Source organism: Lissotriton vulgaris, chromosome 4_1, assembly GCF_964263255.1.
Source record: "Lissotriton vulgaris chromosome 4_1, aLisVul1.2, whole genome shotgun sequence".
Lineage (NCBI taxonomy): Eukaryota > Metazoa > Chordata > Amphibia > Caudata > Salamandridae > Lissotriton > Lissotriton vulgaris.
In genome coordinates, this window is record NC_141691.1 from 1721233776 (window position 1) to 1721246813 (window position 13038).

The 13038-nt window shown below is 42.6% G+C and overlaps 1 protein-coding gene across 3 annotated transcripts in view; it reads right to left on the reverse strand.

The window, feature by feature from the left end:
• The window catches only part of RAD54B (RAD54 homolog B), a 694602-nt gene that overhangs the window by 625315 nt on the left and 56249 nt on the right, over positions 1 to 13038 (reverse strand). For all 3 annotated transcript variants that reach the window (XM_086966002.1, XM_086966003.1, XM_086966001.1), the window contains exon 2: positions 11663 to 11809. In XM_086966002.1, the coding sequence (XP_086822128.1) occupies positions 11663 to 11797 (135 nt within the window). In that variant the 5' untranslated portion in view covers positions 11798 to 11809. The remainder of the gene's footprint in view (positions 1 to 11662; positions 11810 to 13038) is intronic.

Below are 13038 nucleotides of genomic sequence, written 5' to 3' on the forward strand. Positions count from 1 at the left end.
AAATTGTGTTAAGCATTGAATACACTGCCGGACTTTTGTGAGCTAATCACAAAGTCCCAGGGCTACCCGGTATGTACCATATTTATGCTTTAAAAATGGAACTGGCCCCTATTGCTTCCCGGGTTGCACCTTGGTACCACTGGAACACCTAATGGTTATAAGGGTTCCCGAGGCCACACCCCAGTCCATTGTGTTTTTTTCTGCCCATGATGCCACCTCAGATTAGACCAAATTACCCTTGGTCCTGGCCCAGTTACCGGGACGCGTACCGGGAGCGCTCCAGGGCAAAAACTAAAACATTTTTTTAAAAACCATGAAGAATATACATAAAAAAAAATAGTATTACATAAATATACAATATAGGATTCATTATAAAAAATATTACATTTCATAGCTATAGAAATTTGCTATTAAAAAACCTTTGAAATTCACTGACAAAACATAGGTTTGAGGCCCTATATATAGTTAGGAATTAGCATTTAAAAAACCTATGAAATTTACTGAAAAAACCATAGGTTTCAGGCCAGTTATAGTTAGCTGGAAATTTTACTGACATAAAACAATTGAAATTCCCACGTTATAGTTAGCTGGACTCACTATAACTTGCGCGCCTGCAATGCACTGCTGATGACGTCACATACACAGAATATATAATATATATATATATATATATATATATATATATATATATATATATATATATATATATATATATATATATATATATATATATAAACTCCTTCCGTGAAAAAAGAGAACAGAGACCCTTTTGGGAGGCTTTATTGTGTCCATATGGCGGATGCATTTCTGGCTGGATGTTTCGCCGTCGTCAGCGCCTCAAAGCCTCCATGGGTAAGTATGCACTCTGGCTGCAGTTCCTCCTCTTTTTAACCTGATTGCTCAAGTCCGCACCGCCCCCAGGGCATCAAGGCAGCACACCTGAGTAGCTTCCCAAGTACTGGGGGAAAAACTACAAGTCCCATCATCCCCCGTCGAGAGTCTCTGGTAGTTGTTGCTGGGGGATGGAGTGATGTTACACACCAATGTGCGTCCGTGCGTGGATGAACCAAAGTGCGCCCTGGAACACACCATCGGCATGATGATGCATTCCCAGCTTCGCTGTCCACAACGTAGCCTCCCTCGTCTCCCCTTACTGCCTCCGCCCTTAATTCCAGGTGTCAATGTTCCAGGGGCTTCAAAACAGTGTCTGTCGCCCAACACGAAGTTCAACTAACCTCGCTACTGCCAACTTTTCTTCCTGGGTTATAGGGGCGGACTGGGGACCATCCAAATAACTTTGGCACATGAAGAACTGGAACCAGTTCGAGCCTGCGGAGTCCTTTGCCCTGTAGGTGAGGCGGGGTCTCTGGAGCGCGTCACAGGCCGACGCGTGGATATTTGCAAGAAAACTCCTTCCGTGAATATATATATATATATATATATATATATATATATATATATAAAATTTACAGAGATTTCTCAGTGCTGAAAATATGAGACTGTGAAAGAACTATATTGAGTCTCTTTGAAGTTACATGAAAGGCAGTAAAGTGTGGTATTGCTGCGGAGTACAAAAAATAATTCCTTCTAGATAGAGATATCAGACTTTTGTCTAGTGGCAGTTTCAACACCATAAAGGGCAAGCTGGAAAGAACAGATCTGTATTATGTGGATAGCTAAGTGGATTAGTAAAGCTACGCAGTATAAACACTTTGAAACAGATGAAATGTATGTGAGAGAGGGGCTATGGGACAAGGATGGTAGTGAAGGAATTTAAGGAGGTCATACTGTGCAACTGTGAAGCACACATTCACCCGTAGGCATCTTGGCACCAAAGTGATGGTAGCACTGGCTTCCACCAGCGCAAAAAGTCTGCGGTGATGGATATGTGGCAAGGCAAAGTAATACTGTGTCTTTCTCTTTTTCTTAGTCTTTTTGGAGAGCGTACGGATTTCACAAAGGAACGGTAAGGTGACTTCGTCATTGACTGTTAAATACTTCACTCTCACACACACACACACACACACCTACACTTTGAGACTAACAACCTATCTGCCTTCTACGTAGGATAGTGTTTTAAAAGGATAGTTTTAGGCACTAGCAGAGATGGCGTATCGTTGGATGAATGCTGCCCAGGCCCCAAGTCTGGTTCTAGAGTCCAGCTCTGAGGCAGGATCAAAGACTAAGACAGCATATACTGAGACAGAAACTGAGGGAGAACCCAATGGAGCCGAATCTGGGAGTGATTTTTCAGTCAGCGTAGTTCCATCCAACGACTCATCTTCCAGCGATTCTGAAGGAGACCAAATCAGTTGTGATGTCCCTTTGTCTGTACAGTCTGTGAAGCAGGACACCAGTAACAGGTTAGAGCAACCCAGAGCGTAGGCACGTGCAGCCGCAAGCACAGACAGAGTGCTGTCTTGGCAGCCTCCCAATTTAGTTCAGCCCCAAATTGTGCGTTTCATTGGCGACGCTGGACGTAAAGTCGATATGGCAAATTTTTTGCCAATTGACTATGTCCATCTCTTTTTGGATGTTGACTTCCTTGACGAAATTGTGCAGCAAAGAAATTTGCGTGCCAAACAATTTCTGAGGGAGCAAGGAGGCATTCTTGGGCCTCATTCTAGGGCACAAGGGTGAATTCCCACTTCTTTAGGGGAGTTGAAGATATATTTGGGCCTCACACTTAAAATGGGGGTAGTGCATAAACCAACCTTGCTATCCTACTGGTCTACTCGCACGGTTTGGTTAACCCCCCTCTTCGCACAATACATGAGCAGAAATCGTTTTTTGCTATTGCAGCGCATGCTGGATTTCAATTACAATTCTGCTGCATTGCCCCGGGACCATCCAGACCATGACAGGTTGTTCAAAATTCGGCCTGTCGTGGAACATTTGTCTGCCAGGTTTCCAGAAGTTTATACTCCTGGAAAGAATACAGCCATTGATGAGTTACTGATCTTGTATAAAGGGCAGCTGCTGTTTAGGCAGTACATTCCGAGCAAAAGTGCTCGCTATGGCATCAAGCTGTACATGCTGTGTGAGAGCTCAACTGGCTAGGTGTACAGCTTGAGAGTGTATACAGGAAAGGACAAACCTTAACCCTGTAGGTTGCCCTCCCACGCTAGGGGTCACAGGAAAGATCGTATGGGAGTTTGTCCAGCCACTTCTTCACAAAGGTTATAATCTTTATGTGGGAAATTTCTATACAGGAGCAGAGCTATTCAATGAGCTCTAGAAAGCTGACACCGTGTTGCGGTACAATTCATTGTCGCTGCAAAGGATTCCCGCAGGAGCTTGCTTGCAAGAAGCTCCAGAAATCCCAGAGTACTGCGTTGCATTCCAACGAACTGCAGCAGTCAAGTTCTCAGATAGGCGTGACGTGTACACTACAATTCATGCTGAGAGCATTTCCCCTGTCACGGTTTGGGGTCAGATAGCCGAAGTCCACAAGCCCACCTGTATACTTGATTACAAAAGTACATGGGCAGAGTGGAAAAGAACGACCAGGTTCTTCAGCCATACAATGAACCCACTTGTTATAAGAAAGTGTTTACTCACCTGATCCAGATAGCAACATACAATCCGTATGTTGTCTATCGTCAGACCACTACAGGAAGACTGATGTCTTTCCTTGACTTTCAGTTGTCTGTGATTGAAAGTCTCACTGCTACAGAAGCAGCAGCCGCCACTTCATGTGTTTTGGAAGACGTGGCAAGGCTGCAGGAGCAACACTTTGCTGATGAAATTCCTGCAACACCCAAAAAGGAGCGACCATGTTGTTGTTGTAAAGTGTGCTCAATGCGGGGGAAAGAGGCTGGAGACTCTTGTTTACTGTCCCCAGTGCCCAAGTTAGTCTGCCTTCTGTTTTCCTACTTGCTTTATGTTGTATCACACTAAAGCAAAATACTGGGAAATGGACTGAGGTGGAGCTGCCAATAGGTAAACCTTTCAATTGGTGTGAATGGATACCTACTGTCTGTGGGCCACTCCTGCACTTTGCAAGCAGGTGCAGAATATTTGTTCCTCTACTTCAGGAAATCATGAACTTCTCAACACCTTTATCTGCTTTCAGAACATGGTAGTTGTTCTGTTTGCCAATTGACAAGTGTATTATAGTCCACACGCTGCACATACTGGTGGACAGAACATGTGCCACTTTGTCATGGAGTACCAGTGTTTCACATTCAACGTTCTTCATAGTTTATGATTTTCTCGTTAAGATGCTTTGAAAATTTCCAGAATGTTTGCCTTAGTTTCAAAGTTAGATATGCTTGCTCGGTGAATGACTTTTCGGCATACTCGGGCATCCCCCAACTTGCATCCACAAACTGGAAGGAGTTGGATTGAGCATAGTGAGAGCATTGATAGCATGAGACAAATGTTTACTCAAGCTTCAAGTAGCTATAGATGGAAGGCATTAGTATAGGGTCTCTTGACAATTGGACAGGATTAGTTAGGACTCTGAGGGCAGACACATGAACGGGTTAGAACAGATTACGGTAGGTGCGCTTTCCGAGGAATATTGCAAAGGAAGAAGGCAGATAGTAAAGGTAGTATAGATTCACGTCATGACTTTATCTTCACCTATGGATTCAAATCAATTGCTGCCACACTCACACTGAATTTACTGTAATACTCATGGGTCAATGCTGCTTGCCATGTTCATCCTCCGTAAGAACTTAGTAGATGGTCTGGTTACTGTATGATAAGTGCAATATACTCACTGCACAGTACGGTGGATTAGACATATGCTACGTTGTCACGGACTATCCGTGTTTTACATTCATCCGTACTTCATAGTTTGTGATGTTATCTTTAGAAAGCTTTTGAAAATTTCCAGCATGTTTGCCTTAGTTTCAAAGGTAGATATGCTTGCTCAGCTCGAGGAATGACTTTGTGGCATACTCTGGCACCCCCCAACTTGCATTCACAAACTGGAAGGAGTTGGATTGAGCACAGTGAGTGTGCTAAAGGCGAATGAAAGACAGGCCTTCCAGAGCCTCATGTGGCTGGTATGGGAGCCATTAGTAAAGGGTCATTCAGCATGCGTTTGGTAATGTTTAGGAAGAAGGAGGGGGAGACTTTACAGGTGGTAAAATGTAGTCAAAATCATTATGTCTTGTGGCATATGAACGTGATGGGCCCTTGCATGGCAGTATTATGTTTATGTGAGTGCAAGTGATCTGGTTCTTTGGGCCCGTGGCTGGAACTTGTGTGGGGTGGATGAATGGCGTATGAATGGACCATAAAGTGGTTGGTGCCTTGATGCTGCTTTATGGCTCCCCATCAGAAGGCTTGGCTTCAATATTTATAGACTTTGATAAGTATTTGTGCTTTGAAGCCAGCGTTTCTGGAGGTGCTAAAACTAACCAGTGTAACTGGTGGATTAGCTTTATCAAATTAGGGTTAGAGTTATATTTGTAGCGGTTTAGTGGCAGTTTGCTAGGCAAACCTTCACATTTTTGCGTTGTAGCCTCAAGAGTACAAGGGTGAAGGACTTCAGTGGCTCTCATTGGTTTTTTTTTTACCCAACCCCCCCTTGCAAATTTTAAATTTAGCTGGAAAAAAATAAATCACTTTTCCCACACATTTTTGTGTGAGAAAGTTTTGGGATCACCAGGCGGACACAAATTTCCTACCACTCAGCGTTCCTCCAGATCTCCCGATAAAAATGGTACCTCACGCGTGTGTGAGGCCCAAGTACCTGCAAAAGACAAGGGCCAAAAACGTATTGAGGAGACATCAAAATTGCACATCACAAAACAACCTGGTTTTGCAAGGGGGGGGGGGGTCACCTGGGTTTTTGGCCTCGTGCGCGGCGGCCAGCTAGGGAAACCGACTAAACCCACACATTTCTGAACTCTAGACACCTGGGGGATTTCAGGGAGGTGTGGCTTACTTGGATCCCCAACGTTTTCTTAACCAGTGTGCCCTGAAAACCTCAAAAGTTTGTGTGGGAAAGTTGTGGGATCACGGGCTGGCAAACATTTCCTACCACCCATCGTTCCCCCAGGTCTCCCAATAAAAATGGTGCCTCATGTTTTGTGATAGGCAATTTTGATCTCTCCTCAATACGTTTTGGGCCCTTGCCTGTCGCGGGTACTCTGGAGACCTGGGGGGAACGCTGGGTGGTAGGAAATTTGTGTCAGCCCGGTGATCCCACAACTTTTCCACACAAAAACAATTTGAGGTTTGCAGGGTATTCAGAGTAAGAAAACGTTGAGGGATCTACGCAACCAATACCTCCCTGGAGTCCCCAGGTGTCTATTTTTCAGAAATGTGTGGGTTTGGTAGGTTTCCCTAGCTGGCCGCCGAGCCCGGGCCAAAAACCCAAGTGACCCTCTTGCAAAACCAGGTTGTTTTGTGATGGGCAATTTTGATGTCTCCTCAATACGTTTTGGGCCCTTGCCTGCCACGGGTACTTGGGCCTGCCACAACAAGGGAGGTACCATTTTTCTTAGAAGACTTTGGGGAACGCAGGGTCGGTGTAATTTTGTGGATCCACCCAGATTCCAGAACTATCAGCCACACAAATGTGAGGAAAGTGTTTTTTGGGACTCCTTTTTAGGTTTGCAAGGAATTCTGGGAAACAGAACCTGGTGAGAGTCAGTCAAGTCACCCCATCCTGGATTCCCCTGGGTGTCTAGTTTTCAAAAGTGTATAGGTTTGTAGGTTTCCCTAGGTGCCCTCAGAACTAGGGTTCAAAAGCTACAGCTAGGCACTTTGTAAAACAAGAAAAACAAGCATTAGGAATGCATTAGGGCTCGGGTTTGTTTTAAGTTAGAGATAATGGCATTGTAAATGGCAATGTGTTTTAGGCACTCTGCACTGCCACTCTGCACTGCCACTCTGCACTGCCAATCTGACATGACTTCCCTGAGCATCACCCTCAGCCACGTGAGCACCATGGGCAGGGGGGCAGCCTCCGACTAGAAGCAGTGATAAAACATGGTGAACGCCCCTCGGGCACCAGACAGCATCACCGGCGGGCAGAGATAGCCGTCGCAATTGGAACACAAATGCAACCCTTTCGCTGCACTCTCACCCAGGGGAATGTGCTACAGACACAAAGGGTAGGGCACAGACGCCACCAGACACGGCGGACTCGTGGAACATTAATGAAGTGACCTAGAGGGTGAGGATGGGATACTCCACTACCATCGAGTTCGTACAAGAACAAGATTACATACGAAAAACAAACAGCACAGAAAGCGATCACTTTCGCTATCGCAATGGTTTAAAAAAAAAAAAAAGATCTGTTGCATGTGATTCTCTACATTGCTGGCCGGCTGTTCATGCGCGCACACACAGAGCTGAAGGGAAAAAAAACACAGCAGTGCACACGCTCTGCATAATGGTGAACGCGCCCACAGCATCTGGATTCCATTACAGCACCTCCCTGACAGCTCCTAATTAAGATTAAAGGACGGCCTTGCGCGTAACCACTGAGAAAATGCCACAAATCGCGGACGGAAATTACAGATAGCCTATCGCGTCGAGGCTACTACAAACACAGCACAGCAAAGACGAATCACTATGCAGATGGCATAAAAACTAAGGAATGTTTCTGGCCCGAGCCCTAAAGAAACTTTTTTTTTCTTTAACAATAGGCGCTCGGAGCTCCGCCCCCGAGCCCTAAAAAGGGTCCGTTTTCACTGTAAAAATAAAGTGTGACCACGTTGCGTTTTGAGCCGTTTCCAGTCGCGGGCACTAGGACTACCCACACAAGTGAGGTACCATTTTTAATCGGGAGACTTAGGGTAACAGAATTGTAGAGCAACTGTTATTGCAGATTGTCTCATTTGGAAGGCAGAAATGCTTCGAAAGTCAATGTATAAAAAAAGAAGTCATTTTGAAAAATGAGCAATAATTCCGATGCTAGTATGGGTACTCACAATTTCGAAAATGTGCAAATATCTAACCTTTCTACACTCTATATTTTGTACCAATTGCAGAAATACATAGGTGTCTTTCATACTGATTTTTCCATGTATATATTTGCCCAAATTAATTGCTATATACCCGGTACATAATAAGATTAGATAAATGTTATTGCATTATTAATAAAAATCTTAAAATTAGAACAGTCTTAAAAAACGCACCAATTAAATTACAAACAAATTATTTTCAAATTCTTAATAATCTCAAAATAATTTTCTCAAAAGGATCCGGAAAATAATTTTTCAATATTACATCAGTCCATAATTTTTCCAAGGCTTAATATGGATAGAAAGAGTTATTATTTTGTTACTTATGTGCAAATTCATTAATATAGTACAAAATCCTCAATGGTTTTAAACTTCCAGATTTACTGGGCTACACTCACAAGCATCCAGTTTCTTTTTTACAAGTATCAAAAATTTAGGAAAATTGGCGTTCATTTTAATATCCGTTGGTCTAAAACAAACTAGCATAGCATGTCTGCATGTACGAACACCTCTGTCAATGAAGCAGTTTTTCAAATATCATTTTCTTTTCCGCCATCATTACTGCACATATACAAACCAAATGAGTTATATTTCATCCCATAGCTTACAGAGTCGGCATAGATGGTCTCAGCCAAGGCATTGCCTGTTTTAAGCCTGGTAAGTTGCTGAATCTTGCTTTCATAAATATATTTTTGGTTTGTACAGACCACGGTATTTCTAAATACGGTTGTACCTTTAGACTTTTATATTCCTGGACCAACATCATGCATGAGATCGCTTAGTAAACAGCTCTTTGTCTTTCAAAAGGGATAAATGTTCAACTGATTTATTAATTGTTTTCTTAAAACTTTGTGCTGTTACGGATATTTCCCAGATCTCAACGATTGACAGTTCTTCAAGAGCCATCTGCAAATATTTATAGAAAGACAATTTTTCATTCTGTTGCATCTCTTGCCACAGTAGTTCGACCATTGGGTTATTAATATTAGTTTTGATTTGTTTCCAAGTCTTAACGTACTGACCCATGTTGTGGATTGCAAAAGCCAAATTTCAGCCTGATCTGTGCAGGCGATACATTGGGTGGAAGTCGAAACAAGTGTTTAAATGTTTTTGTAATAGCATTATTTAGTAATGTAGAATCCAAACCACGAAGAATTTCACTTCCATATGTGAGGCTTGGGAGCAATTTTGCTTTTATTACTTTTATATATGGGGTGTAAGCTGGACTTCCTAGTGTGCTGTAAAGTAAGTGAAAGACCTTTTGGCTCTTTTCTTCATCTCCATTTTATGGTATGAAAAACATCAATTCTCATCAAACAGTATCCAAAGATATTTATAGCATTGAACATTTTCTATCTCCCGCTTTTGGAGGTACCATTTATATTTACTGCACTTCCACTTCTTGGTGCTGACTTCCATTACTTTTGTTTTTGTTTAATTTATTGTCATTTTATTCTCAATCGAATACATCGTTGTTTTGTTTATTAATCGCTGCAGCCCGATCCTGGTTTCACTTAGCAGGACGACGTTATCAGCATACAGTAAATTTGATATTTGTTTCTCAGCCAGCTTTTGAGTCTGTTAACTCATTGTTCATTGCAGGCGTAAAATCAGACACAAATAAATTAAGTAGATATGGAGCTAAAACACACCCTTGTTTAAACCTGGAGTTGTATTGATTTTCCTAGAAAGCCTTGAGACATTCCCTAGTCTGACATCTGTCTCGGTTTGAGTATATAACAATTGAATTACATTTAAAAAGGCAGAGTCTAATGCCATTAGATTCCTCCATAAAATGTGCCTATCAACACAGTCAAAGGCAGCTTTAAAATTGACAAAACAAATATAGTGATTGTTTTTTTATTTTATCTTTTTCCATTAGAATTCACAGTGTTAAAATATTTGTTGCCGGCACATAATAAAAAACCATTGCAAGACGCTGCTCATTTATTGGCTCTGGGTTCGCCGGGTTCTTGGTGAACCTACAAGTCCTATTTATCCCCAGAACTAGAAAGGTCCAGCGGATGTAACTGAATATATTGCTTTCAAACAGTGGTCATAATTAGAAGAAGTTACAGGTGAAAACGTTGAGACAAATAGCTGCTTTTTTCAAATAATTTAAAAAAAAAAATCTCTATTCAACGGTTAGTTTCTATAAAGAAACCTTAAAGGAGCTACACAAATGACCACTCGAATTCAGAATTATGTCTACTTTCCCAAAATATATAGCTGTCCAGGATCCATTATTGCTTTCATACCCATTTCTACCATTAACTGGAAAGAGTTTGAAAGCACACAAAATAGCAAAAATAGGCTATGTCCCAGAAAAATGCCAAAACTGTGCGTCTTCTGATAAAAGTCTGCTTGTCCCTGAAAGCTGGGAAGATGCTGATTTCAGCACCACAACCCTTTTTTTAATACCATTTGCAGGGAAAGAAACAGACACTTTCATCTGTAGCCCTCCCCCCCCCCGCCCCCCCCCCCCCCCCCATCATAGTTTACTTGTATTTTGGCTAATTTCTGGGTCCCCTCCAGGGGACTCCACAAACCTGGGTACCTTTAGAATCCCCATGATGTTGGGAAAAAAAGGACACAAATGTGGTGTGGATACCTCATGTGGTCAAAAAGTTACAGAGGGCTAATCGCGAACTACCCAAATAGTCAAAAAAGAGCTCAGCACTGTGGGGAGAAAGGCCCAGCAGTTAAGGGGTTAATATGCGCTTGCTATAATTAAACTCAGATGCGATGGTATAATCTATGTATGTCGTGCACGGTTCTAAAAAGCAATAAATATATATATTTTTTTAAACCACTTCCTCACTCATTAAACCAAATTTCCATCATTCTACCAACACAACTTTCCACCTACACTGGCCGATTAATAAAGCAACTAAAACATTAACAGGATACACAACGGACATAGATCAGAAAAGACAAGAAACACCCAAGATAAACAGCAAACCAGATGCATACATCCATTGCCAACAGAATAGGATACAAACAATGCATATTATAATGAGGCAGACTCGAACTAATTTGTCAAGAGAAAAGTAGCGTCAATCAACGTATTGCCTTTTCAAGAGAGGTCATCTTTGTCAAACTTATCAACCAGACCTCCAAACCAGGCATATGCGTATTTTCTATCAACGGAGGATAGTTTGATTTACCACAATCAGTAACCTGTGCAAAACAACAAAAACTGGTTACAAAGCACCATAGTCGTACTGATAACTAAACTTCACCACCTGAACTGTACAGCCTACGCATGCCAAGCGATGGAGATCCGCTCACCCTCAAGGAACACAACAACCAGCAAAGCCCTACAGTAGAAAAACACACACAAATATAGTACACTAGTCAAACAGCTATGGCTGGATCAGAGATCACATTCATCCCACTAAATAAATATGACCTAAAACTAACCACTAATTCAAAAGCACTACAAATCCATATAAATAGCATAACTGTTCTATATAAAGGCTGATCAGTTAACATTACATTGTTAAACGCAATAGAAAAACCTTTAAATGTATAAATAGACTAGTGAGCCGCTATGCTGACAATACAATGTCAGTGATGGGCAAAATAATGTTGGACGAATTTAAAATGGCAACATTCTTCAGATTCCCTCAGCATTAAATGCAAAACAGATCAATGTAACAAAATCGAAATATAGCAGGAGTTAATAATAGCAAAAGGTGACCATCGCAATTCTACAACTTTCTACTTACCTGATCAGTCTGAACTGAACTGAGCTGCTTCGGATCATTATTCAGATAGGAAACATTTGTTTTTACAGGGGGTGTGAACTTTGGTTTTTTAGCCACGTTGCCCAACAACTGACTTGGAGCAGCTGACCTTCTCATGCTTCAATTTATCTGAAAAACAGTAGTGACAAACAACTTGGTAAAATTTGCATCCAACAGAAGCGTACAATATTTCACCCCTAAATACTGTCCCTTTTCACATGAGACATGATTATGCACACTCGCCCTCAGAAACTTCAAGTTTAATACTTTCATTAAAATGTGTCTCATTTTTAACACACGATCATTCTACATGAAGTCTGCGACTGTTTTTGTCACATTTATAAAAATGTACATAAAATAAAACAATGGCTAGGGAACATGGCTGCTAGCTGTAGGAGCCAGATTAGAGCTCTCCTCTAGCTCTAGGCACTTGCAGCATTGGTGTGTAGTATGTAGTAGGGCTTACCTGCTGCATAAATGCGGAGTTAGCAGTCACGGGAGGCGCTCCGCATGGTAATACAAAGCGATGTGGATGTCCGGATCCAGCACGGACGAGGAGGTTCCCGAAAGAGTAGGGGGAGAAAAACTCCAATAAGCAGGTTTTCAGCTAGGAGGTTAGAAGCAGGGCACTAGTCCTAAAAAAAAAGTGGGGGGGACGCCGTCACCGGAAGTGACGTCACGACAGGAAGTGACGTCACGAAAGGTGGCTTGCACCATCAAGTTCATTGCCTCCCCTCGCTCACCCCTTAGATGCGACTGCATCGGAGAAGTCAGCGTGTGAGCCAAAGAGTGAAGTCCAGCTGTTTGGTGGTGTGGGGGGGGGGGGGGAAGCGTCCACCAGGTAAAATAAGTGGGGGGGTGCCATCCACCCGCGTGGTACCCCGACTCGAGCCCTGGTTAGAACCAACACAGAGAAAGCTCTGGAGATGCCCAAGTTCACACAGAAAAAGGACAGAGGAAGGAGTAGGTGATGAAGGAGGAAGGGTAGGTGTGTCAGGGGTTGTAAGAGGTAGATACATCCTAAACACTGTTAAAACAAGCGTGGAGGTCTCAGCGATCCCGGAGGGTAGTCTGAGGAAACTGGGAACACCATTACCAACAACTTCCCCTTGATGGCCAGCCTCACTGCCACTAGCATGAGCACTTCTAGGGTTCACGCCTCAGGGTCTGCCCCGGTTCCTCCCACACACTAAGTGAAAGGAAAGCAAATACAACAACTTTTGGGGTCGGTGTAACCAAAATCTGTACACAGGGGCAAAATTGCTCCCTCTCTGAGGTTCTTCTTCAAGGTTTAGAGATCAAGTTGCACCCACACAAGTGCTTTTAGGCCTTAGACATCAGGGCAGCCTCAGTATGAA